The sequence below is a fragment of the Mesoplodon mirus genome, assembly GCF_964341445.2.
Source record: "Mesoplodon mirus genome assembly, chromosome: 9".
NCBI classification, from domain to species: Eukaryota; Metazoa; Chordata; class Mammalia; order Artiodactyla; family Ziphiidae; genus Mesoplodon; species Mesoplodon mirus.
The window spans coordinates 107,033,656-107,061,226 of record NC_138985.1 but is presented as its reverse complement, the minus strand read 5'-3'; the positions used below and the strand labels follow the sequence as shown (position 1 = coordinate 107,061,226).

At 37.6% G+C, this 27,571-nt stretch overlaps 1 protein-coding gene across 1 annotated transcript in view; it reads right to left on the bottom strand.

Moving 5' to 3' along the window:
* Window positions 1-5,106, bottom strand: part of LOC309810308 (contactin-associated protein-like 2) — a gene marked incomplete at both ends in the record, with an annotated part of 613,462 nt that extends 608,356 nt beyond the window's left edge. The window contains one exon of the mRNA XM_082632268.1: window positions 4,977-5,106. Within this exon, the coding sequence (XP_082488394.1) occupies window positions 4,977-5,106 (130 nt within the window). The remainder of the gene's footprint in view (window positions 1-4,976) is intronic.
* Window positions 5,107-27,571: the final 22,465 nt, after the last annotated feature.

The following is a 27,571-nucleotide window of genomic DNA, read 5'->3' as shown; positions in this document are numbered from 1 at the left end:
ACATTTTAAATCAGATAAAAGGAATGATGATATTCATTTTTAAATTCATCTAAATTTTATCCAATGCCCACTTTATACTTTGTTTATTGCATTATCAAACAATGAGAAACCCAATATAGAACATACCATTATTTGCTAATAAACAGGGGAAACCCAATGAGACTCTGTATTACTATGTTTAACTTTTGGATATCAATATTTTAGGAAGTTAAAAAATTTAAACTAACTACTCCAAGACTAAATTTTCATGTAAAAACCTCTAAAAATTGTTTCAACCATTACTGATTCCCAGCCGAAAGCCAAAGATCATTATACTTCAAAATCTCATTCAAAGATTTATGATCATTTTAATGATGACTGTTTTCTTGAGACAATCTTCCAAAGCAAGTATCTTTAGTAGTAATATGATTATGTGAATATCATTTTCAATACATCTTATCAATCTAGGAGTCCAGTTCATGTACCAATTTTGGCATTTACATTCCTTCATTCCAGTGTTTTATCCTGTCTTGAATATAAAATGTAATATAATTGCCTTAAATAAGAAGCTGTTGCTAATTTAAAAGAAGATTTTAATTCATAGGACTTCTGATTAACGTACACATATAGATAAGCCCAAAGATACAGTGTGGTATAGCCGTTAAGTGTCTGGGTGTCATTCATACCTGGATTCAAATGCCAACCACACTCCTCCATTCATGTATAAATACATGTTGAGTACCTACTATTTCCCAGGCACCATGTTAGCACTGGAGATACAGAAGTAAGTCTGAAATAATCTCTGCTCTAGCAAAATCTAGCTATTTTCCTGTAAGCAAGTTATTAAACCTCTCTGCAACTTGGTTTCTTCACTTACAGAAGAAGACATAATACTATGTCAGAAATTTGTTATAAATAATCCATGAGCTATAATGTATAGGAGCCACCTTACACTATCAACAGTTAGTAGCAGTTTTTATTTTATCATTATTATTTTTGCTGTACATATACAAAGACAACTACATGTATATATAAAGAAAAGAACTTTCAAAATTTTACAAAAGACATATTTTGTGAGTTGTGCATGTGTCTACATAGGGCAGATAAAGGCATATTAAGCAGTGGTAGCCTAAATGGATTTCAGATCATAAGCAGAGAACTTTTATAATTTTTTCATCTTTAAGATAAAACTTATTGAAGAAAATTTGGAAAACTAAAGAAGTATAATAAAGGAAAAAAAAGATTCATTACACCAAGAGACATTACACTTAGTATGTGATGTATTTTACTCTAGCTTTTATCATAAATAACTGCAAACCATTCAGATTGCTGTGATGCTATGATTGAAGGTGAAAAAGTATAAAAGGAAGAAGCAAGTGATGATCATCATCTGCTAAATTCTGATTTGTGCTGATGGAGATTTGGCAGCCTTGTCTTTTCAGTTTAACTTTTCAGAATCTAAGGAGAATAACATGGAAATTTACCTCCACTAGCCTAAGCTCTTCTAGAGTTTTATTCTGAACTCATTTATTGATCTCCTACCACGTAATTGGCATTGTTTTAGGCACCAGGATATAATGGTGAAGAAGAAAAGGTCTTGCCCTCTTAAAGCTTATATTCTTATGTGCAGAGACAGACAGTAGACAAATAATGAATATGTTAATAGGTACAATTTCAGATGGTGATAAATACTATAACAGCAATAAAACAGATGTTGTGATAGAGAGATTCATGGGATAAGACTGATTGACAAGGGAGGAAGTGACAGTGAATCTGAAACCTAAAGGATAAGAAGAGGCCAGTCATGTGATAATTTGATGCAAACGCCCTGAAGGGAGACACACTTGGTGTACTGAAGTACCAGGCCCTAAGATGATTACAGTGGTTTGTGTATAGAGATTAAGGGGGAAGGATTGAGAAACGGGAGGAAAAAGATAGGCAATAGTGTAATAAGTTAAGGGCCTTGTAAGCTGTAATTAGAAGATTAAATGTTAAGTGTGACAGAAAACCTATGTTTTATGCAAAAAGTGGCATGATGCTATTTTAAAGATATACACTAGCTACTGTACAGTAAATGGATTTAGGGAGGCAAGAGTGAAAGGAGGGAGACCTATGACGAAGCTCTTACAGTGGTTAGGACCAGACGACAGAGGCTTGGACAGAGGTTAACACTGAGAAAAGTGGTCAGACTTGTCATCTATTTCAGAGGTACTGTGGACAGGTCTTTTTATATATATATATATATATTTATTTATTTATTTATTTATTTTTAGCTGCGTTGGGTCTTCGTTGCTGCGCGCGGGCTTTCTCTTGTTTGGCGAGCGGGGGCTACTCTTCACTGTGGCGTGCGGGCTTCTCATTGAGGTGGCTTCTCTTGTTGCAGAGCTCGGGCTCTAGGCACATGGGCTTCAGTAGTTCTGGCTCATGGGCTCTAGAGCGCAGGCTCAGTAGTTGTGGCACACGGGCTTAGCTGCTCCGCAGCATATGGGATCTTCCCGGACCAGGGATCGAACCCGTGTCCCCTGCATTGGCAGGTGGATTCTTAACCACTGCGCCACCAGGGAAGTCCCCTGTTGACAGGTCTTACTCATTAATTGGTTATCAAAAGTTAGAGAAAGAGAAAAATGTGTGACTTAAGCAACTGAGTGGAAATCAAAGCAATTTAACTAAGTAATGGGAGACTGGGGAAGCGAGTTGTTGTTTGGTATGTCCATTAGGCATCTAAGTAGAGAAGTCGGGAGGTGGTTGTATATTTGTGTCTGGAGCCCAAGGAAGAGGTAAGGTTTGGACATAAAAATCTGATGTCATGAGCATAAATCATGGGATTGAATACAGTTACCAAGAGAGAGCTTTGAGATAGAGAAGAGAGTTTAGGTTGAGTCTTAGAGTGCTCTGAACTTGAGAAGTTGGAAAGAGGATGAGGGCCCAGGAAAAGAGACTGGGAAAGAGTACCAGTAAAATAGGAAAGAAACCAGAAGAATGTGATGTTAACGAAGAGACTAACTCAAGAAAGAGGGACTAGTTGAATCTTTTAAGTGCTTCTGAGATATTAAGTAAAACAAGGACAGAAAGTGGACATTAGACTTGGGAATATGAAGGTCGATGATAATTGGAGTGGGGTGAGCAGAATATAGCAGGTAAGGAATGCAAGGAGTAAGAATACTGAATCCTTGAGTGGTTCAGCTATACAGGAGAAGAATTTTGAGTAATGGTGTATGTTGAAAATCTGAAGAAAAGTATGAATCTGTCCTAAGAAAAATCCTTAATAGTATATATCCAAAATTTGTATGTAATGTCAGGGGTTTAGCTCTTCTCTCAGGTTAAGAACCTGGTTTATACAACCCTTCATCTTCTACTTGCACCACTGACTTTATTGGGCAATGAGAATACTATCAATTCATTCATCCTTTTCAGTTTCATTACTTTTCTTACATTCCATTTTTTACATTTAATGGCTTATAAGTTATATTTTCTGTTCCTTAATTTGTTTAACAAATATGCCAGTTATTTGGTTTTAAACTTAAATATTTATTATTGTTGTTTAAATCACTGTTTTGTTTCTGTCTAAAGTAGAAAGTTATAGTTGTGAAACGATTATTATACAATTTTGGGAAAATAAGTTATCATTACTAATATTACAATTCACTTCTTAAATCTAAATTAACTAAGTTATATTTAGTCTTTTATCTTTGTTCCACGTATGTCTCAGATAAATTGCAATATCGTACAATTTTTCCCTAAAGGCACAAAATCATCCCTATTTACAGGAAATCGACATTGTCTAAATGGCAAGGACATTCAAATCAATTCCTCTTTTTCTGGGGGAATATCTATGTGAAACATTGTAGACAATACAAAAGTAAATATGATGATTCCTGGTCTCAAAAAGTTTGCCTTATTGTACCATCTAATGAGGTTTAAATATTTTTATATACATTTTTATAATTGCTATGAAACATTTCCCAATATTTTATAAACTGGAGTGAGATGGCTCAGGAAAAAGAAATGAAAGATAAATGAGGAAGGCAAAATGTAGCTGAGAAGATTTGGGAATCCAGCTAGGGATCTTTGACAAGAGGTGATCCCAAAGGTGGGCACTCCCTTGTTGTGCACAGCCTTACTATAATATGCTGTTAAAACTGTTGATCCCCCATCTTCCCGGCTAGCATAACCCCACTCGTGAATATTAGAATGATTACAGAGTACCTTATCTCATCCATGTCCCAAAGGCACATTGTTCCTGTCCCCCTACACATTAGGGAGAAAACAGAGCTACATGACACTATCAGTCAATGACTGCTTTTCTATTCTGTCCCATCGGTATTATAGAAGTGATGTAAAAAGAATATCTTAGAGAAAGAATACTAGGAACAGCCTAAGTGAAGATAATAATAGCAATTTAGCCCAGGTTAAATCTTGAATCCATTTTCTCATTTTTCTAAATTTTGATAATAAAACAAATTCAAAGCTTAAAATTAACAATTGTCAGAATTTAAGATTAGCTTTCTTTAAAACAGTACATATAACAAAATGCCCTCTTTTCTTCTAAATATTTTTCAAAAGTTTTGGTTTTATCATAACCATAGAGAGCTGTGAATGTAAGTGATTAAACTAGAGCTTTTTTATACCTGTGTGTGCTGGATAACTCCAGTGAGAAAACTGTCTTTAATTTAGAGAAGTTATCCAGACATTCACGGGTTCAGAAATTTTTGAGTTCAGAGGATAATCACGAGCAGAGTCCTGGCATGGGACAAATATCTTAAAATATTATGTTCAGGTATAATATTTTATGATTTGAATATAAATCATTATTTTTAAATTGCATCATAAAAGGCATAATAAAACCATAGTTTCTCATTTCAGATAATTCTGCGTTACTCCCCTTTAACAGAACTCTGTTTTTATACTTGCCACTGAATAATTTTCACCCTTTTCTCAAAGGTAGGGTCTAGTTATGGTACCCAGGTCACAAACGTAGGCAAAGATTCAGTCCCTACCTTTTACAAGTAGTTGTTTTTCTGCCAACCTCTCTACTACTTGTTCTACTATGTGACTCCTAGTGTGAGAGGCAGCTTCTGTGTGTTTCAGCTCAGTGTCATTTCCTCCAACTGGACTACTCAAGAGCATTGAACCATGAAGGGCATGTCTCCAGATATTTAAAACTAGTCTCTCCTGCAATCTTCAAGTCAACAATCCTTTTTGAGTGCCAACTGCATTTTGGTAGGTTTTCTCATCCTTTGTGGCAAAATGGGAGAGGAAAAATGCTACAGGTAAGCACACTGAAATCACACTTGTATAAAAAATGTTTCATATATATTTAGGTTACAAATTTATTCCATCCATCCTTTCTTGTGGATTTTAATCTGGATAAGATAAGCATCGGATAAGATTAAAAATTAAAAATAATATTTTAAAAATTAATATATTATTAGAGCATAAATTTTTTAAACCGCTGATTTATCTTTTAGTGTGGTTTCATGCATTTGTATTAGGTACACAAGTTGTGTGTGTTTGTATATATGTGTGCACATATGTATGAAGTTCACTACAGGACACGTAAGACAGGAGTGCAGTGTGATACACTAAAATAGTGCCAGATTAGAATTGGGATAGCATGGACACTACTATTACAATTACCTCTCTGGCCCAGAAATCTTTATCAGTAAAATGAATGATTCATACCAGTTGATTACAAGATTCCTCTCAGCTCTAGACACTTAAAATACGACTACAATACACATTCATGTACTGCAAAGGGGAACAGAAAAAACCAATGACAATGTATCAATTAAAAATGTTATGTAGAGCATATTAATAAAGCAAATACTGATATAACTGAAGTTGCATATTTTGGTCTATGAATCTGTACTTGTCCTGCTGGCTGACTCTAAGCATTAAACAAAATGGTCATGGACCACTCAAAGTACATGGAAGAGACTTTGCCTGAGATGAAAAGAGAAGAATCCATGCTGAAAAGACAGACAGTCATTTGAATTTTGTACTATAGTGGACAGAAGATGGGGGCCACAGACAGCTTCATGGAAACATGAGAGTAAATTGATGGCAGACCAACTTGGAGGGTAGATCCAGCACTGTAGAAGGAATTAAGATCTTTCACTGTTTCAATTCTGAAAGAGAATTCTTTGCCATTTCTGTGATTTAACATAAGAGGTAGAGTCCCAGAAAATACTGGCAAATTGAAAATAGAAGTAAGGCTTTTGGCAAGAGCATCTGTCCTTTATTGCAGAAATTCTCTGGAATACTAATAAGGGATTAGGAAGAAGATGTCACACAGCAGAATCCCACAAAGAGTGTTATCTGAGGGAATCTGTGGTAGATTAGATGCCTTACAGTGCTAAAATTCTATATGAACATTTATCATTTTCTTATTAACAGGGCATATCCTATCTAAAGATAACATTAGAAATATCTATACATGGATTTTTTCCCACACCATATAGCACAATCGTGTTTTTTAGCAGCTATTTATTGAACATTGTTTAGCATTGGTTGCTAGATGGGCAACCATCTAGTTAAAATCAATTACTGACTTTAGAAGCAATCTGGAGTGTTGGTAATGGTCTGTCTCTTGATCTGAGTGAAGATTACACAGATGTGTCCAATTTTTCAAAAACTTCATTAAGCTGTACATTCATGATATATGCATTTTCTATATGAATAATATATTTCAATAAAAATAAAGCAAGGGGCTTCCCTGGTGGCGCAGTGGTTGAGAGTCCGCCTGCCGATGCAGGGGACACGGGTTCGTGCCCCGATCCCGGAAGATCCCACATGCCGCGGAGCGGCTGGGCCCGCGAGCCATGGCCGCGGAGCCTGTGTGTCCGGAGCCTGTGCTCCGCAGCGGGAGGGGCCACAGCGGTGAGAGGCCCGCGTAGAGCAAAAAAAATAAAAAATAAAAAATAAAAAATAAAATAAATAAAGCAAGATAAGAGTCTATGTGATGTATAACCTAATTGAAATAAGTAAAATGGTAGACAATATTGAGGCCACTATTATCTTTAAAGAGTCATGAGATAAATGTATACAGAAGCCATCAAAAAATTATGAAGGGGCTTCCCTGGTGGCGCAGTGGTTGAGAGTCCGCCTGCCGATGCAGGGGACGTGGGTTCATGCCCCGGTCCGGGAGGATCCCACATGCCGCTGAGGGGCTGGGCCCGTGAGCCATGGCCGCTGGGCCTGCGCGTCCTGTGCTCCACAATGGGAGAGGCCACAACAGTGAGAGGCCCGCGTACCGCAAAAAAAAAAAAAAAAAAAAAAAAAAAAAAAAAATTATGAAGTATGCACACAGTTGTCAAATATTAAAACAATAGTAATTTAGCAAATCTGATAGCTATTAATGCCATTAATTTAACATGAATTGTGATATAAAAGAAAAATAAAGATTATTGGGGGACTACAACCAGGTAAAGACTTCATAAAAATTCTGAGGTGGACTTCAGGGCACTTTCAAGGGCTTTTAACTGTGATGTCATTTTTCACATTATGTCTAATTTCATTTCTAAACTTAAGGGCTTTCCTGTCTTTGATTAACTTATCAACCACGATTATGGCCCTTTCATGTCTCACAGATACAGGGAATGCAAACTGCTTTCACTCATAAGAGAGGGAAAAAAAACCTCTGATATAAAAATATTCACTTTCTTTATGTTTGCTTTCTCTCTAAATTTTATAGTGTCTACCACTTTTCCTTTTAAATTTTCACTTTTAGGCTTTGTTTCCATTTTTCTTGAGTTCACTATCTCTGTATCTTAGACTTAAAGGTAAAATAAAATGGTTCAAATATTCTAACGCTCAGATCTCATGAGCTCAGATCTCATGAGCTCACCACTGTCACAGTTCACTTAGTTTGAGAATTGTCACAATCTTGTTTCTGCTCTCAAATACCTGAGAGAGAAAAATTTCATCAGAAACTATGGCTCACAATAGCAGTGATTCTCCATGAGAGGTCAAGCCTTCGCGGTTTAAATTTGAAAACGCATACATGAATTGAGGAAAAAGAAATCACGTGGCTGGTAATTAATTTATATAGATTATACTGTCTATACATAGAGTATACACAGAACATACTATATTCATATTACATACCATAAATACAAAGCACACTTCTAAGACTAATAGCTAAAGCCAGTGTACCCTTTGTAGGTAGCTCAGTCCTTAGTAATTGTACTAAGTATTCACACCTGCTAACAAACCCCCAAGGCAAAGCCACCGTCTCTGAAAAACAAGGAATAAGAAGACAGACTTCAGAGAGAATGTGGAATTTGATTAAGTAGCTCTTGGTCTGAAGTCGACTTTGGCCTCTAACCTCTCTCCTTTTGGAAGAGGTTCTTTCCCTCCTTCAACAGAGATTTCACAGGAGGATATCTCTGCCCCCAGGTTTAGAGGGTGGTGAGCTCCAATAGCCAGTAGCCTACCTGCCCATGATCATATCAATCCGAGTCAAGAGAGGGGGCTCTCGGTCAATTCACTGAGAACCAATTCTCTACAAGTGATTGATCAAAAATAATTATCCAAAGAATCAAATCATGAACAACTAATTCACTAAATTCATCAAACTTACAAATTTATCAGGGAACTGTGTTAAGGAATATTCTTCTAGAATATATTCTGTGAATATGAATATATTCTTCTCATGAATATATTCATGAATATATTTGTCTTAAGTAGGTTCAATAAATGTGAATATATTAGAATTTTAAGGGTTATTCAATTTATCAGAAGCTTAGGGTCACAGGTTCAGAGTTTTAATGAATATATTCATTAAGAATATATTCATGAGGAATATAGTTATGAACTAAATCATGCCATGAATATAGTGAAAGAGGATATAATCAGTGAATTATTTCATTCACTTATTCAATATTATGGTATAGGTAATGCCCTAGACATTAGGCTTATATCAAAATCAAAGCTCCTGACCTCATAGAGCACAGATTATTAATACATCTATTGCCCTTAAAGAAGATTAGTCTCTAAAATAAGTTTTTCACAAATACATTTTGTAAATTTTGTGAATTCACCTGCTTCCCAGGGAGATAATCATAAGTGATGCTGGGGACTCCTACATCACATGCTTATGATTTATTATAAAAATCTTGCACCAGAAGTTCATAATATTGGTCTTTATCAGCCTTTATTTATTATGAACTTTGAAGAAAGTTACATGTGAACATTATAAAACAAATAACTAGTCATTCTGTGGATAACCAGAGCTACTCCCCACTTTGAAAATGAACAAATGAGTAAATCAAGACTCAAAAAGTGAGAGTCCTGCCAATATCAAGCAATAAGTTGCAAAGTTGGAAATAAGACCCAGGGTTGTGGATTTCAAGTCAAAGATTTTTTCCCACTTTCCAGAGCTGCACTTATATCAGTATTACAACTTTGCATTTTCTAAAATCTGAGTGTTGGTAGCTGGGCTTAACACTGGTTATTAACTCAAATTTCTAAAATAACAGCAGACACATTACTATATTTAAAACAGATAGCCAACGAGGACCTACTGTATAGCACAGGGACCTCTGCTCAATATTCTGTAATAACCTAAGTGGGAAAAGAATTTGAAGAATAGATACATGTATATGGACAACTGAATCACTTTGCTGTACACCTGTACAACATTGTTTTTTTAAAAAGATATCTTACTTTTTCTTTCATTAGATTTGTACTTCCCAGCAGCATTTTTTAAGCAAATTATGGTACACATATAATACACCTGAGCAACTTCTATGTTAAAGCGTGAAAATAAGGTTAATGTGAGTATAACAGTTATTGTTACTAACTCTTGTTTTTAAGCAATGAATAGCTTCATTCAGTAACACATTAGTCTTTTTTTGTTAGCTTCCTGAGAAAGAGAACAATGAAGCTGCCTGTGTTAAGCTTTGTGTGGCTTTTAAAAGAGAAAATGTTCTTTCCCAAAGGGCACTACAAAAAAAAAAAAAAACCTAAGCCGAACATTGTTATTCTGTGAGAAAGACATCAAAACAAAATGAAACTCTTGGCATTTTAGTGGACCCGTTTGCATTTTACTGAGCACGACTTCCACCGTGGTCGCTGGAAGAGATGCCTGAATATGAGGCAGATCTGCTGGAGGCTGTCTTACCTCTGTTTTTGTCTCTGAACTGAGCAAAGGCACAAAAGGGCTTCTGTTATTGTTTTCCTGTGCACAAGTCAGTTGTGTATTTCTTCCCAACGAGTTCTCAAAAAGAACTCGAACAAACAGGAATTGGACACTGGGCCCTCTTTTCACTATTGATTTTGTCTGTTTATAAACAGAGGTTTTTCAACGTTGGCCATGTCTCAGCTCAAACAAAAACGTGTGGTTACACGGGACATAGTTTACAATCAGCTCTGTTCAATGGAAAACAATCAAACACTATTTACATCCTTTAAAAAAAGGGAATGATCACTTTGTTTCCGTGTGGCGTTGAATTAGTTCATCGTGCTACACAGACAGATATTAAGAACAAATCCTATCCCTTTACTCAGGCGGTGCCTGCACCTGTGAGGACGGACCTCTTTCCAACACCTTGTAAATATTAACATATTCCACTCTGACTAATAAAGCTTAGTAATAACGTCACCGCTGTAAGGACGGCGTCATCAATGATTTCATTCTTAGAGCATTTAAACTGGCTAATTCCCAGACTGCTCTGGTAATGCGGGGAACCATGGAGAGCCTGTCACCGGCAAAGCCCGTTAACAATTCTCAGGAAATATAAATAGAATCTGGGTAATAAGATAAAGCCTAACCTTTTTTTCTCTTTTCCTTTGCGCTTAGTCTAGTTTCATTCGCTCACAGGAGCCGAGCCGAGAGCACACGCCTCGCTCCCCGGGACTTCAGAACGCAGTTCCCGGTGCAAAATGGCGGCTGCTGTCACCTCAGCTCTGCACACGGCACATCCGTTCAAGATGGCCGCGGCAGCGGGCCTGCGCAGAAACGCCACACCCAGCCCTGGGAGCTGGGTCAGTGAGCAGCCCGCCCCGCCCACCCCGGAAAACTACGCCCCTTCCCCTGCGGACGAGATTAAAGCAGCCCCGCCCACAGCCTGGCGGGTAGGAGAGAGCATATTCTCTCAGAGCACAGCTACCAAACTCAGGCCCGTTTTTTTTTTTTTTTTTTTTGAGGTACGCGGGCCTCTCACTGTTGTGGCCTCTCCCGTTGCGGAGCACAGGCTCCGGACGCGCAGACTCAGCGGCCATGGCTCACGGGCCCAGCCGCTCCGCGGCACGTGGGATCTTCCCGGACCGGGGCACGAACCCATGTCCCCTGCATCGGCAGGCAGACTCTCAATCACTGCGCCACCAGGGAAGCCCTCAGGCTCGTTTTATTGGTGCGGGCGACATAGGGCAGGAGGATCCTTGTTGACTTTGGAAGGTCATTAACAAGCTGACCAGGATTATAAATGAGTAGTGTGTGGTATGAGGGTGGATCTTCTTGGGACTGGTCTACATAGCAACACTAGGAGCCCAATTAGCATGAGTTTTCTTTTTAATTAGGCACTGTATAATCAAAACTATAATTTAGCTCCTATTATGTAATGGCAATGAGTATTAAGAAGGTAGAATAAGTCCCTCAGGGAAGTTAGGTGCTAGATGAAAAATGTGTTCTATATGATTATTATATCCTATTGGCATAAACGTAAAGAATAGTGACAATGAAACTTTGAGGATCTGGTGCCTAATTTTATCAAATATTTACTGATGTCTACTATGAGAAAGGCATTTTCATCAAGATTTATCTTCTCTGGTTTGAGTCGATGTTTTAGGAATGAATGACAGTCTCACCTTCAGCTGTTCAAGTTAAATCGTGATCTACTTTTTCCTTTGAAAAGATAATTTTTAATTGAATCATATTTTTAAATATTCATCCTGTGCAGAACTTTTTAATGCATTATCTGAAATTCAAGTATATCTATCACTAATAAATTTATGTACATTATAACATGTTGAAATGTAGATAAGTATTACTAACATATTTGGCATAATATTATAAAGATAAGGTTCAGAGTGATTAAATTTGGAGTTAGTTATTTAATCATCTTCATTATAATTCTTATTTCAAGTATATATTTTTGGATGTGTCTAGCAAGCTATGTATAATGATCTATATTCAAAATAGAAGCTAGTGTATATTTATTGAATTTTACAGTAAAAAAATGTAAGCTCCATTCTGTTAGAAGGGCAAGGTTATAAAATCCTATAGATGAAAAATTACAAATTTCACTTATTCATAATTTTAGAATCATTTTTAAGGTAATTGTGCAAGTTTTATTACTTAACACTTTATGAAAAGATTGAAATACTTTTAAAGGATTAATTATAAAACAAAATTTTATTGCTATATTATGGAGAAAATCATCATGCTTTTATTAATTTTCAGTAGGAATGTTTCATGTTCCTTTATAAAAGTGAAAATTTCATTCAATATAAAATTGTATAAAATATTGTTTTTCATTTCAATCATTGAATCACTTGATTTGATACCTACCGAGGTCATGGTTGAGAGAAATGTAACTTTTTTCTCCTACATTTGTAAGGAGGTGAATGATTAAGGAGGAAACGAGAATGATGTTGCCTCTAAGAAAACATGAATGATTTTACTCATTCAACAGATATGTGATTTTTCTGTAGTTACAAATTCTGTTGAATGTAGGGGATAGGGACTATTTGGAACATTATCCTCGACTTTAAAGATACTTACTGACTTTTGGAGGGTACATGTATGTAAATTAAGTAAATATTGCCTAGTGCTAAAATAAAGAACTGACAATTAACTTTGGAATGGATGGCTTACTTTCTCTTTTTTTTTCTTTGTTTAATGTTCAATTTATTAAACTCATGAATCTAATACCCCAAACTGAAAATGAATTTTTTCTTGGGGCCTTTAAATATTGATTACAGATTTATTAAGCATGTCATTTTAAACAGTTTAAACTAACTGTAACTATATATTTAGAACAGCTGATCCTTTTAAGCACGTCGAAACCATAATTCACAAACATATAAAACAAAGGCTACAGAACTTATTGTTACAGCTTCACTTAAGTTTACTCTAAAGCATCAATATCATAGGTTTAATGTCTTTCTTATTTCTCTTCTTGTTTTTCTATATTTGTTTTTAGGTACCCTCAGAGTTTCAGCATTATTAATTTTATTCCTTTCCTTAGGTCATAAAATTCTTAGCAGATCCTGAAGAAAAGATTACCTAATCAGAACTGCCTAGATTGCAGAACTTTGGTTTATTGACTGACTAGTTCTTGATCATACTTGTTTGTTTCTCTCAAGGTGATTCTAACCCAAACCACTTTCTATATTAAGCTTTTCTATAAAAGCTTAACTATAAAAATTAACTATAATTTTCTATAGTTAGATTACACCTGTTAACACCAGTGCGACTATTTCAGGCCTTATCTTATGCGTAGGGTTTTAATTTTGCAACCTAGTATTTATCTCTGATTTTTTAAAAAAATCACTTGGCCATTGTTATATATAACCTTTATCTTGTCATAATCAAGTATTGATTTTTGTCTCTTAGCTTTAAAAAGTTACACCTCCCTTATTAGCATTGAGATTTAATCTCTTAGGGGTTGAGAGATTAAGTCTGTGTAGTTAGTGTTCCTCTGTAGGTCATCTGGCAAACACTGTGGAACCCCCTTTCTGGTTGGTTACTGTGGGTGCCCACCCAAACTGAATAGTCCTTCCTGTTCTTGGCATCTACATTTTCTGGGGCTATTTGACTTACAATGTCCAGTGTTTATTCTTAACAGATAAAGCAGACATATGATTGTGCTTTATAAACATACAAGATTCATAGAAGAAATATCAAACCCTCTTAAATATTAAAATCAATAAAAAATAAACATGATCTATTATAGTGACTACTTTCTATTACAGTAATCTTTCGGGCAAGCTTCATAATAACTTTTCTATTTTGAGTCATTTTGAATTCATGGTCTTTCACAAAACTCATCTTGTAAACCATGATGATGATTATGATGGTGATGGTGGTGGTGAAGATGATGGTGACGGTGCTTTTGATGCTCAAATTGTAACTTCATCCTAAGAGATGCATCTTTTTTTAAATGGGCGAGAGTAAACTGCAGTGTTTAAGGATGCACATTTGGGTGCTAAAACCAAAAAAACAAAAAACAAGAAAGTCATTATTATAAAGGTGAGGATATGAAGCAGGGGAAGGGGGTGTGATCAGAATGCTCATGGAAGGAGCTTATGGAGTAGGTGGCAAAGTTCTATTTTTTTACCTGGGCAAATATTTGATTTGTGTGTGCGTTATCTCTGCTCTATTTGTATAATAGTAATTTTATTTAAAAATCTGTCACCGTATGGTCACTGGGGGGCCCTTTATGTTGACTCCTTTATCCTTTATACACTGCCCCTAAAAAATATGGAACGCTTCACGAATCTGCGTGTCATCCTTGCGCAGGGGCCATGCTAATCTTCTCTGTATCATTCCAATTTTAGTATATGTGCTGCCAAAGCGAGCACTGGCTTACTTTCTTTTGAGGGGATTAGGGAGAAGTTTCATGAAAACTTCATGGAAGAGTTTCTATTATTGGAAATTGATGGTAAGGCTACTTGAAATGAAGGGATTGTTAAGAATAAAGGAATGGAAGTTTAGCAGGTTATTTTGTTTGCATGATTTCTGCCCCTTCCTGAGCTCCTGGAACACATAAATGAACATATATATATTCATGAATCCCCAGAGCTAAAATGCTCACTGTATGTTTGCTGAATGGACAAATGGGCTACGTGTCCTTCAGTAAGAGCCCTGTGCATGCAGGAGATATGACAAGAGGTCCTGGTTGAAGACAACTCATGAAGGACTCTGAATTTCAAGTTAAGAAGTTTGAACTTCATTCAGAAGAAGTTTATGAAGCGAAGAAGTGGCATAATTAGAGATTTCTTGAGAAGGTAAATCTAGCAGCTATGGACTGTAAGTAAAACAGAGACTTGTTACAACATCCCCACAATAAAGATGTTGATCATGTGCATGTGCAAAAGTTTAAGATAAATTTATATTAATTATACTTAGAAACCTGAATTATCTCCACTCAAAACCAAATATCAGAGGGAGACAACTCAGAAGTTCAAATAGGATTAAGCTAGAACTGTTTTTATTCCCATTTTGATACTCCATTCCACGATTTATTTCTGAAAAATTAAACTCATCCAGTCTTATCTTTACCTCAGTAATGTTATGGCCCTTCTCTTTTTTGTCCCCATCTAGCTTTTGCTCCTTTTCTGAATTGCTCTCACATTCACCAATGCTTATTATTGTATATCTCTGAACTCTCCTGCTGTGACTGTATAAATGGAGAATGCAATCTGATTTTGAGACAGTCTTAAGTGTTCCTATTTATATTTCAGCTACTCATGCATAAATTTGATTACGAATTATGTGTACATAGCCATAGTTAGTGAATCCTCAAAACATACTGCAAGCACATCGTATTTCACTCACAGGAACAACAGAATACTGGCTATCATTGGTGTTTTATGAAGATATATTATTGAACCACAAAAAAAGTCACGAGGTGAATGGTAACAGCACTTGCACGTCATCCCTGAAGGCACTGTGGCACTGTCAGTTAAACACTGGTGAGCACAACTTAGTTCTGATTTCTAACAGCATTATTGTCACCACTGACAACTCTACCTATTATAGGATAAGTGGGTTCTTCCCAGGAAGCCCACAGGGCTAAATTGCATTGCACATTCTGTTCTTATGTACAGCATCTGTGCTTCATTCATTTTTTTTCTTTGTCAATTGAACTCAGCATTAGAAAGAGTATTTGCTTATAAACCAAATGCATATATAAAAGTATATCAATAAAAAAAAACCAACATAGTCATTAATATTGCAAATCTGTTCTCAAAACACTAGAAGAGCTTATGAACTCCCAAACACACTTATATTTTAGTGAAATGTTATGTCGTTACAGTAGAAAACAGTGCTTCAATCTAATGAGTATATAGAGAAAAATTGCATGTATATTAAGACCATTTTTCTCTAATGTGAGTTCCAATATTGGCACCAAATTTGTGTTTTCATTTCTTTGTTTTTGCAAGCTGCGGTCTCTGGAACATAGCTGAGACAATGGTTGCTTCTCTTAAATCAATTTACTCTATGCCAGGGATAAAGAAGAGTTATTTAATTCAACTTACAAACATTTTATTGGTCTTAATTGGGCTTAGAAATGTGTACTTGGGTTACAATTCTGTTTAAAAGATGTTGCTCCTCGGGCTTCCCTGGTGGCACAGTGGTTGGGAGTCCACCTGCTGATGCAGGGGACGCAGATTCGTGCCCCAGTCCGGGAAGTTCCCACATGCCGCGGAGCGGCTGGGCCCGTGAGCCATGGCCGCTGAGCCTGCCCATCCGGAGCCTGTGCTCCGCAACGGGAGAGGCCACAACAGTGAGAGGCCCGCGTACCGCAAAAAAACAAACAAAAAAAAGATGTTGCTCCTCAATACATATGACTGGTAGCTTCAAGATCAAAGCATTCTACCATGGTTGTTCATTTTCAAACAATAAGAATGACACAATGACATCAGTTAAAATAACACAAACAAAAACCAGAGCCACCAAACCTAAACTACAAATGTTAGATAGGATGGTGATAGTCAGGTGGGCACTCCTGCCTTGCAAAGAACCTGCAAATCCTGGATGGAGGGAATCCAGAGTGAAGCTACTGTACCAGTGAATGTATTAGTAATCAAAGACATGATCTGATTTTAAAAGATAGTCATGCGGTTCATAGATGATACTGAGCTAAATACGTAGGTATGTCAGGGCTTCTGCAGGCTGGGAGTGGGCCAGAAAGCAGAACAAAGGCTTCCAAAGACAGGCCCAGTGGCATGTGAAACCCCAGAGTATGCCCTTCCCTAGTTCAAGGTAAGCCAGGGCCCAAGCAATGTGTAAGGAAGAAGACCAGATGAAAAGGGAAGTGTCCTGGAGGCCTCTCTCTAAGGCCTACAAATCCCATGGCGTTTTATGTACTATCCTGCCAACCCCAGATAACTTCAGTTAACACACAGAAGCAAATGGAAGCATATTAAAAGATAAGTCACTCAGAGGGTGAATGGATTTGGATGACACCACTTGAAGAAACTGGGAGCATGTGGCGATAGGAAAGTCAGAAGATGGAAATACAGCAGTTGTCTTCAAATATCTATTCTTTCTACCCCTTGAAGACAAATGTGAATTGAACTTAATCCCTGCCCTCCAGTGCTCACTTGTGAGGAATAAACATATGTAAATACATAACCTGAATTAGAATTCAGTACTAGAGTTAGATGAGATACCAGTGTCCAAGGTAGTTGGGGAAGATTCACAGAAGAGGTAACATTTCTGGGGCAGGGGGTGGGGGGTGGGGGTCATAGAGGATAAGTGGAAATTTGTTAGATGGAGAAGAGTTATAAAACTCTAGGATGAGGGAAGAGTAAAGCCAAATAATAGAGCTGTGAAGAAGCAGGTGTGCATTTGGGAATAGTGTGTGCACGCTGGCTAATGATCAGGGTGCCTGGGCCAGAGGGAGACTTGCGAGATAGGTGATGCTGGACTTACGTGTGGACCAGAATGTGAATGACTGCCTGCCGTGTAAATACATCTGGGCCGGGCTTCCCTGGTGGTGCAGTGGTTGAGAGTCCGCCTGCCGATGCAGGGGACACGGGTTCGTGCCCCGGTCTGGGAAGATTCCACATGCCACGGAGCGGCTGGGCCCATGAGCCATGGCCACTGAGCCTGTGCATCCAGAGCCTGTGCTCCGCAACGGGAGAGGCCACAACAGTGAGAGGCCCGCGTACCGCAAAAAAAAAAAAAAAAAAAAAACCCTAAATACATCTGGGCCTTGCGCCATAGAATCTGAGAAAGTTTTAGAAGTTGCTTGAATTTATTTAATGAAATCAATAATCTCAATGAAGCTGGAGTTAAATGGAGAGAAAAAAAAATCCACTCTTACTCCTGCTGTTTCTCAGGTGAATGATATTTTAAAGGAACATTAACTTACTTAGTAGCTAAGACAAGGATCTATTCAATTTAACAAGGTGTTATCATGATCTAGGCAAGTTGTTCTTTCATGAAATGACTTAAAATTCTATTTTAAAAACTTAAGTTCTACGTTTGATAATGTTACTCAAAATGTAATGAGCTGGCAGAGATACAAGATCTACAAGTCCAAAGGAGCTGATTTCTGAAAAACCAAGCTATAAAAAGCAGTTCTATTTCAGTCTTTGCTGGGGGCATCCTAAGAGGAAGAGAAGAGCTGTGGAGTGAAAAGAACCTGCAAATCCTTGATGGAGGGAATCCAGAATGAAGCTGCCATCCCATCAAATACCTTAGTGACCAAAGAAATTATCTGATTTTAAAATATAGTCACCCAATTCATAGATCATACAGAACAAAGTGAGTAAAAACACCCTCTTGTGGTGTCCGCCCTTCTCATCTATGGGACAGGAGGAGCCAGAAAATAATTTCTGTTAAAGAAGAAGGCTTCTAACAGACCTGTAAATACAAGCTTGCATTTACATGATTTTGAGTACCAGTATAACTGAGCTTTCTGGGCTACATAAGGAATCATTATTTTTCTCAGACTCTGGAAAGACTGGTCCTGTTGTTACGAAAAACCCTTGAAATAAGGGTCCCTTAAGAGTTTACCCTGAAAAACAGTGATAAATATCCATGATGATGGAAATGTTAAGTTAAGACAAGGAGATGCCTAAACCCAAAATGTTTTATTAATTGGAAATGAGTGTCTTTGGGGGAAAAAATGCATAGAGAGGCTTGTGTTTGTCACTGTGTCTGTCTAATACTACCCCCTTCCAAAACAGACTTCACCCCGAGTTCGCGCAGAGGGTCAGCCACAGACGGCCATGTTTATACCTCATGAGCTTGCATCGCGGCAGATAGACCAAAAGGCCACCACTTCTGCATCTGGCAAACAGGGCCACCACGATGTAGAGCCTGAAGAAGGCACCGGTCACATTTTTTTCTACTTAAATGATCTCCCTGGAGTTAGGCATTCCTCAGCCCAGGCTGCCCATTGACAGTACCCTACTGAAAATGGCTTACCAAAAATGATTTTGCACATAAAGCTATCCCACGTCAAAGATTCCTTGAATCTGACCAGATTCAAAGAGACCGCTTACCCAGCTGAAAGAAGCAGACGTAAAACCTATAATACATACATTTGAGCCTTTTACAGGAGTAGCCTGTGAATCACGAGTGCTGCAATCACCCAGGTCATTTGTGTGAAATGCAAACTCTCATCCTGTGCCCTGAGAGGTTCTAATTCCTGAGGTCTGGTGAGGCCTGTGGGTCATGCTGAACAGCCAGGGCTGAGATCCATTGCTGGAGCAGTGCCATCCCATAGAAACATAAAGCAAGCCACAAGACAAGGCGCATTTGCAAGTTTAGATTTTCTGGTAGCCACACTTAATAAAAGGATAAACTGGTGCTTAATTTTAACAATATATTTAATTTAACACAATATATCCAAAACACTCTTTTAACATTCAGTGAATATGAAAAAGTTACTAGTGACATATACTGCACTTTTTTTTTTTCATAGGAAGTCTTTGAGTTTTTCAAGCACTCCATAGACACATGTGGCCAGCACTAACATACTGGACAGCGTAGACAGAGAAGGAAGTTGGGCTTTTCTGCTTTCATTAAAGCTATTGTGAGTCCTAAACCAACCCCAGGCTTGAGTTACCAGAGGCTACATTGGTCTTTGTTATTCTTCCCTCTTAACCCCATGGCCTGAAACTCCATATCTCTCATCCCTACCACGTTTACCTACTAAATTCCTATCTGTCGTTAAATTTCAGCTCAGATAGAACTTCCTCTTGCTTGGTTGCCCTAGCCCCTCTCATCCCCCAACGCTGACACCACGAAAAGCAAAATAAGCATAGCAAACAAGAATGTAAACAAAACCCTGGGTACCTAGTTTCATGTTTCCTTGTTATATACTCTCAGTACACTGTGTATCTTTCATAACACTGTCACGGTTGGCTATACATTTATTCCTGTGGTTGATAATTATTGACTGGCTCCTTCTCCCTGAGGGATGGTACTGAATCTGTATCTTGAAGAGGATGTATATTCAAAATAATTATGTCAACTAGGCAAATGAATTCCTAGTTCTTGAATTGAGCCTTGGAAGATTCATACACACACACACACACACACACACACACACACACACACACACAGGATATTTCTTTTCCAAACCTTAAGGGCCAGAGGGAAATTTAATGTGAGGCTAACTGAGCTCACTTATGGGACCACCATGAGACTGGACATTGCTAGGAGTTTTCTTCTAGGGAGGGAAGCCAGGTAACTCATTTCTGGTAAATTGCCTCCTGAGATCTCAGAAAATAAGGGACCTGAGCCTGGAAGGGTCTACTAATTTGTTGTGAGTTTTTTCTCATTCTAAATAAAGATTCTACCTTATACTTAATTTTGTATTTGTAATTCGGTATTCCTTTTTTGTAAAGAGTTCCCCCAACTCCAAATTGTATGACGCCTCATGTTCCACAAAGCCTGGCTCGACCCCTGCAGAGAACATAAAAGCTTTAATCCTTTGATCATTTTGTATATTAGGAAAAAATTCAATCCGTTTCCAAAAATTTGGATTCTAATGCTTTGTATTGTAATGACTTTTCTTATCAAAGTGCAGGGTCAGCACCAAGGAGGCTACATACAGTTTAATGGTGCCAGATTTCAGGGGAGAGTGAAGGGGTGTGTGCATGGGGAGGGGTGCATACCACTGCTTCTTACACAGCCCTAAATACCATTCTGTGAAGACCAGAAAGACCACAGGGCTGACACCAGATTTTCCTCGGGCAAATTGTACTCTCCTTCATTAGGTTAACTTCACTAGTTAGAACTGAAGATTGGGGGGCTAGGGAAATGAAAATTTGTATAATGTGAAACATATTCAGCAAATACAAAATTTAGGGGAGTACTATCAAAAATTACGTGCAGTTTGCATGGTATTCACTCATTCACACAATAACTGAATTCCTATGAAATACAAACAGTATGGTAAGTGCTGGGGGTATAATAGGAGGCGAATGGATCCCGTCCCTGCCCTCAGCAAGTCTAGAGTCAGAGAAAGCATCACTATTACAGGAGTTCAGAACAACAACAAAATGATAACCCTGGTTGGTGTGGTTGGGTAAGCCTTTATATAGAGGGTAAATCTTGAAATATATTTGCAAGGAGAGGAAAAATGTGTACAGTAAACATGAAAGGAAACAAGATCCTAGGGGAGGACATCACCATCAGAATTAAATTAATAAAATAATCTCACCATTTTCTCTATCATTCATCATGTGTCATCCAATGATACCAAATCATAGGACATCATTAGTAATGTTTCTATTACCTTTATTGTTATCTTTTAAATGTCCATGCTTTTTTTTGTAACTTTATTTGTTGCAATTTTTGAAGTATTACAGGAATATGTAATGTTCCTAGACTTAATAAATATAATTTTTATAGCAGGAATAGGCTTAGCAATGTAAAAAGCATGCTTCCTGGACTACCATAAGGCACACATTTATTCTAAATAAACTTCATCTCTTCTCCTCTTGACCTGATTACCAGGAATCTGGGATTGAGATGAGCAGGAAAGTCAGGAGGCCATGGAAAAATCTGCTGTTGAAAGTGAAGCTTCAGTAGAGATGAGTTTGATGTGTAGCCTCCCATGCCCCTGTTAATCCTCACTGTTGTCACTTTAATTTCAAATCATCTCTTCTTTTCACCATTTAACCATCATGCTATCCTAGACTGCTAAATAGCTTTTGCTGGAGAAAATGAAATATTATTCTCTAATCTTTAGAGATGTAACACAGGAATACACAACAAACAAAACAAACAGATAAGTTAGAAACTTAAAGAACTAAAGTTAGAAACTGAATTTTGCTTATGATAAATGACTTAATAAAAGAGAGTAAAAAAACAACTGTTATAACTACTCCCAGACCCCCAGTTCTGTCATAAAAATAATAATTAAATCCAACAATAGGCTCAAAATCCCATTTTATTCACTGTAATAATAGATAGGGTTTTTAAATCATTTTTATGAAAGCACAAATTTCTCAGTGAATAAAACACTGCAGAATTGCTCTTAGGCTGCAGAAGTATCCTAGCAGGACTCTGTTCTTTGTAGTACTGGTCTCAGAGTACTCAGATACTTGGAGCTCCTGCAGCATGGAGATGGTTACCTGTCAAAGACCCCAGTGCTGCTTCACCTGCCCGGGTCCCTGAGGATGGTACATCATGCAGGAAAATGACTAAATCAGGCCCCTACAACTTTTTTGCACAATGGAAAATTTTTAAAAAGTGGCCTACTGGCCTCATAACTTGGTCAATTTAAAACACATTTGTGAACATGAGAAAGTAGTGACCCTTATTCTGGGTGTTCACAGCCCTGCTTGGCAGGGGCTCAATTTCAACTCTCGCTTACCCCTTACCGGAGGGTTCTTGTGCAGTGAACTACCTGTGCGACTGTAAGGGTGAACTCAGACTCAATTGCCTAAGAGATGGTGCCCTTTCTATAAGCCAAGACATGTCTCCTCAGAAGTTTATTGCACTTTGCAGAATTCTCGATACATCATAACCTTCTTTCTATCTAGCATTTGAAACCTCTGTCTAGGAAATGCAGAGTTTCTTTATTTTTCTGGATCTCAAGATGTCTCAGAACTGCTTAGGAACAATGGCATGATCAAGCAGTGGGACGTTGTTGAATCTATAGCTCTCCTGAGGTTCTGATGCTCTAACATGTCCTGCTTCAGGCTGCCATGCGATTGTGATTGGCATTTTTGCGATTCCTGCCATAAGGGTTCTTACAGCTGTAAGGGTTCTGTGCAACTGCTCCAGGCTGGCCACTTTGGAAGTTCCCCAGGTATAAGTCTGGTGCTCTGACCTGTGCTGGTGGGAACCAGTGAGTGCTGGCTGCTCTTCCCGTGGCTCGTCCACTCCTGTTTGGCACTCCTTATCCACAATCCCTCAACTTCTTAAAATGCTTTCCCTCCCCACTTTAAACTGTGGGATCTTTTTTCCCCCTCCCCACCTCATCCTACCACTCTACCCAACTTTGTCATGGAGGAGAATGGACCAAAAAAAAAAAAAAAAACAACCCTCATTTATGCAAAGTATTTGTATTTCAAAAGTTGCTTAAAAATACTTCCTACAATAAATATCTAGTTGTAAAATCCCATGCTTCTTTGGGCAAACAGTTTTGGATGAGAGTGCTTTTCCTAAGAGCCTCATAGAACAATATGAAAGCAAGAGAACATTCAGGCTCTGCCTGAGGTCTCTCTTATTTTGTGTAATCATCTTACATGTCTCTACTTCCTCTGCTTCTATTTTCCTTAACTTTAGCCTTTTAAAAATAGAGTAGGTTCACCCCACCTCTGTCTGTCCCTGTCATATAAATGTCAACCAAATAAAGCAAATTCATTGCTTATATCTATAAAGCTTCCCAGGTTGGAATCCAGAGGCCTCACCGACCTCTGGGATCAAGCAAACCATTTCTCTTTGAGTCATGAGTGCCTCAGGTTTGCTAGATGCTATGTCTCCAAAGACTCAAACAAATACACGCACTCTCTCTCCCTTGTATGTCTTACTTGCAAATTGTTTTTTCATTTTATTCAAAGAGATTCCCCAAAGAATGAAACAGATTTTAGATTTTTTTAGGGGATAGAGAAATGAGAGAGGTCATTTAAATATCTAAGTATCCATATGTATGACTCAAGCTAAATTGAAGGAACTGTGTGTATGGTTTCTATATTGTAACAGCATGAGGGCCCTTAGCCTAATTCACTCCTTCTGGGTACAGCACCATCAGAGTGAAGGAAATAAAAAGATATTGGAAAAAACATACCATAATGTCACTCTAACACTATTTAATACTATGTATAAGTCAAAATATTTCAGGCATATCTTTGATCTGGTCCAAAGAAAGGTGGTAGATAAATTATAGTGGAATCCTGACATGTTCCTGTGGTTAAGCTTGTTTTTTCTTTAAGGAGGAACAATGCTTACTTATACCAGTGGTTAAAAATAGATAATTTCTGATTTAAACTATTACTTGTTAGAAGACTTCACAGACTCCCAGATAATCGCTATAGTCAGAAGCTCCTTTTTACATTTATATATTTATATATATATATATATATTTTATATTTATATTTTAACTAACTCATTGCAATATTCGGTTCATTTCCTAGTGTTTGTTCCTCTGAGGACACCGTCTGTAGAAAGTTACTGCCTATATTAGTTTGCTGGGGCTGCCATAACAAAATACACAAGCTTAAACAATAAAAATTAATTTTCTCCGAGTTGTGGAGGCTAGGAGTCCAAGACCAACTTTGGTTTTTTCTGAGGCCTGTCTCCTTGACCTGCAGATGGCTGCCCCCAGGGCTGGGTCCTCACACCATCTTCCCTGTGTTCGTCTACGTCCTAATCTCTTCTTATAAGGACACCAGTCATATTGGATTAGGGCCACCCTGAAATCCCCATTTTAATTTAATTTAATTACCTCTTTAAAGACTCTATAGCTCCAAACACTGTCACATTCTGAGGGGTTAGGATTTCAATATACAAATTTGGGGGGACACAATTCAGCCAAAACACTGTCTTATACTTAGTTCCTTTCTAATGCTTAAGGTTCTATTTTCAGTCATTCCCCAATCTTCTCTCCAAATGAAATCAGTGCAGTTTTTTAAACATTTCAAACTGAGTCATAAGATTCTTAACATACTCCACATTCACTATCACTACCCTCCTCTGAATTTAGCTTAAGTCTTACACATTCTTTTTGGATCGTGGTCCTTAAGAGCAGTCTGCATTTTATAATAAAATACTATTATCTTTTCTTTGTAACTTTTGCTTGGCTCCTAACAGAGTGCCTTGCTCATATAAAGCACTCAAAAATCTTTAAATAGGATGAGTAGAAGAAATTTTATTATTATACATGGCTTTAATAATAAGTGTTATAATCCTGACTTATGTCCAGCTTATGGTTAATTATGACTCTCAAATCATCTCCTGCTTTGCCAGCAACTAACTAATCATTTTTATTTGAACAGATGCTTACCCATCTAGTGGTTCATCAAAATCTTTCAAAATCATTGTCTATCGTTACAAAATTCTAGGTAACTGAGATTTTCAAACTTGAAGATTTAAAGCAATTGGTTCTCATCATACCCTACATTTTTAATATTAGCCTCAGCTAACCAATTTTGCATCACTGAATATTTATGAATTACTTTTCCATTTCTTCCCCTAATGAACATAATTTTAAAACACCACCTGAACACCATTAGTGCTGAAATCTCACTTCTCTGACCTACAGATCAAAAAATGCAATAGGAGAAATTGTTCTGGGTGACAGTAAGACTTTTGTTTCTATCCCCTTACCACTTGACAAGAGCCAATATGGAGAAATTTCTTCTCTAGAGCTTCAAAATATTGGGATCTGGGCTTCCCTGGTGGCGCAGTGGTTGAGAGTCCGCCTGCCGATGCAGGGGACACGGGTTCGTGCCCCGATCCCGGAAGATCCCACATGCCGCGGAGCGGCTGGGCCCGCGAGCCATGGCCGCGGAGCCTGTGTGTCCGGAGCCTGTGCTCCGCAACGGGAGAGGCCACAGCAGTGAGAGGCCCGCGTACAGCAAAAAAAAAAAAAAATATTGGGATCAGCCCTAGCTGCACAACATAAGTGTGGAGACTTTGAGAAATGCAAAAACCCAGGAATTGTCTTAGACCTTTTGAATCAGAATGCCTGGGGGTAGAGAGAGTACGTTTGAAGCTGAAATGGCAGTTTCAATGCACAGTCAGAGCTGAGAATTTTGCTCAACAAAGAAATAAGAAACTGGTCCTTACATGTACATTGCACATTGGAATCACCTGGGGAGACTTAAAGCAAGCTGCTGCCTGGGTTTCACCCCACTGCCTGGGCATCAGGATATTTAAAACTTCCCAAGTGCTTCTAATGTGAAACCAAAAGGACACACTAATGAGAAATTAGAAGGGCATTACTAGTTATATATTTTTAACATATATTTGAAAGTTAAAATTATACCACTAGGACTGATTCTGAATAGCATGTTTATTACAAACGGTTCAGTATGACTTGCCAGAGACTGTAAAACATGGGCACAGCAGTGGTTCTTGGCTCTTAAACTGTAGCTGCTTTAGATCAGAATCCCCTGGAAGGCTTATTATAACACAGATTGCTGGACCCAACTCCAGTTTCTTTTTTTAAAAATTTTTATTGAAATATAGTTGATTCACAATGTTGTGTTAGTTTCAGGTGTACATCAAAGTGATTCAGATATATATATATATATATATATATATATATATATATATATATTTGTTTTCTTTTTTAGAATCTTTTCCATTATAGGTTATTACAAGATACTGAGTATAGTTCCCTGTGCTATACAGTAGGTCCTTGTTGTTTACCTATTTTATATATAGTAGTGGGTGTCTCTTAATCCCAAACTCCTAATTTATCCCTCCCCCCGCTTTCCCCTTTGGTAACCATAAATTTGTTTTCTATGTCTGTGAGTCTACTTCTGTTTTATAAATAAGTTCATTTGTGTTTTTTTTTTTTAGATTCCACATATAAGCGATATATATTTGTCACCATTTGCAGCAACATGGATGGACCCAGAGATTATCATACTGAGTGAAGTAAGCCAGCTCCAGTTTCTGATTCACTCATTCTGGGGTGGTGCCCAAGAAGTTACATTTTTTACAAGTTCCAGGGTAGTATGGATGCTGCTGATCCAGGGACCACACTCTGAGTTTCTATTTCCATAGGGAGGTGGATGTCCTTTCATGCGGATGAGACTATTGATTCCACCTCCCACATCTTGCAATGAAGAGACCATCGACCCAAAGTATATGCACCTGTTTTCAAAGAACATTCTGCAAGATGCACACTACAAGATGTTCTCATGGAATGCCACGTTCCCTCCAAAATCTGAGAAAAAATAGGATTTGGCAGAATCATATGTTATGCTTCACTATTTTCACATACTCTAAAATATAATAATAATAATGGTAAATTAAAGTGTGGATACTACACCTTCAATCTCAATTTGTCATTTTATGCTCACTAGCGTATTTTCAGAATTTTTCTCCCCAGTTTTAATGAATGGTTGGAATTTAATTCAAACTGTTGAAGATAATATATAAGCTAAAAGAATTCTTTTTAAAAATTTTTTCACCATATATTAAAACTGTTTTTGATGCTGTGACACTAAAATTTTTTGCCATACGTTAAAAGTGTTTTTGATGCAGTGGTATAGACTTCTATATGGCATCATACCTTGGGCTTTTCCATGAAATATAACTTGGAGACGAAATAGAAAAATATTTAGGTTGTTTTTACTCATTAAGTTCCTACATTAACTGTCCTAGGGGACATCTCTTAAATCCCCTACACAAATAATTGGCCATATTTTCTTAGATCTACCTTAAAAAATTTCATGTTAAATTGCAAACTAAAAAGCTATGATCTCTCTACCTTTCTTT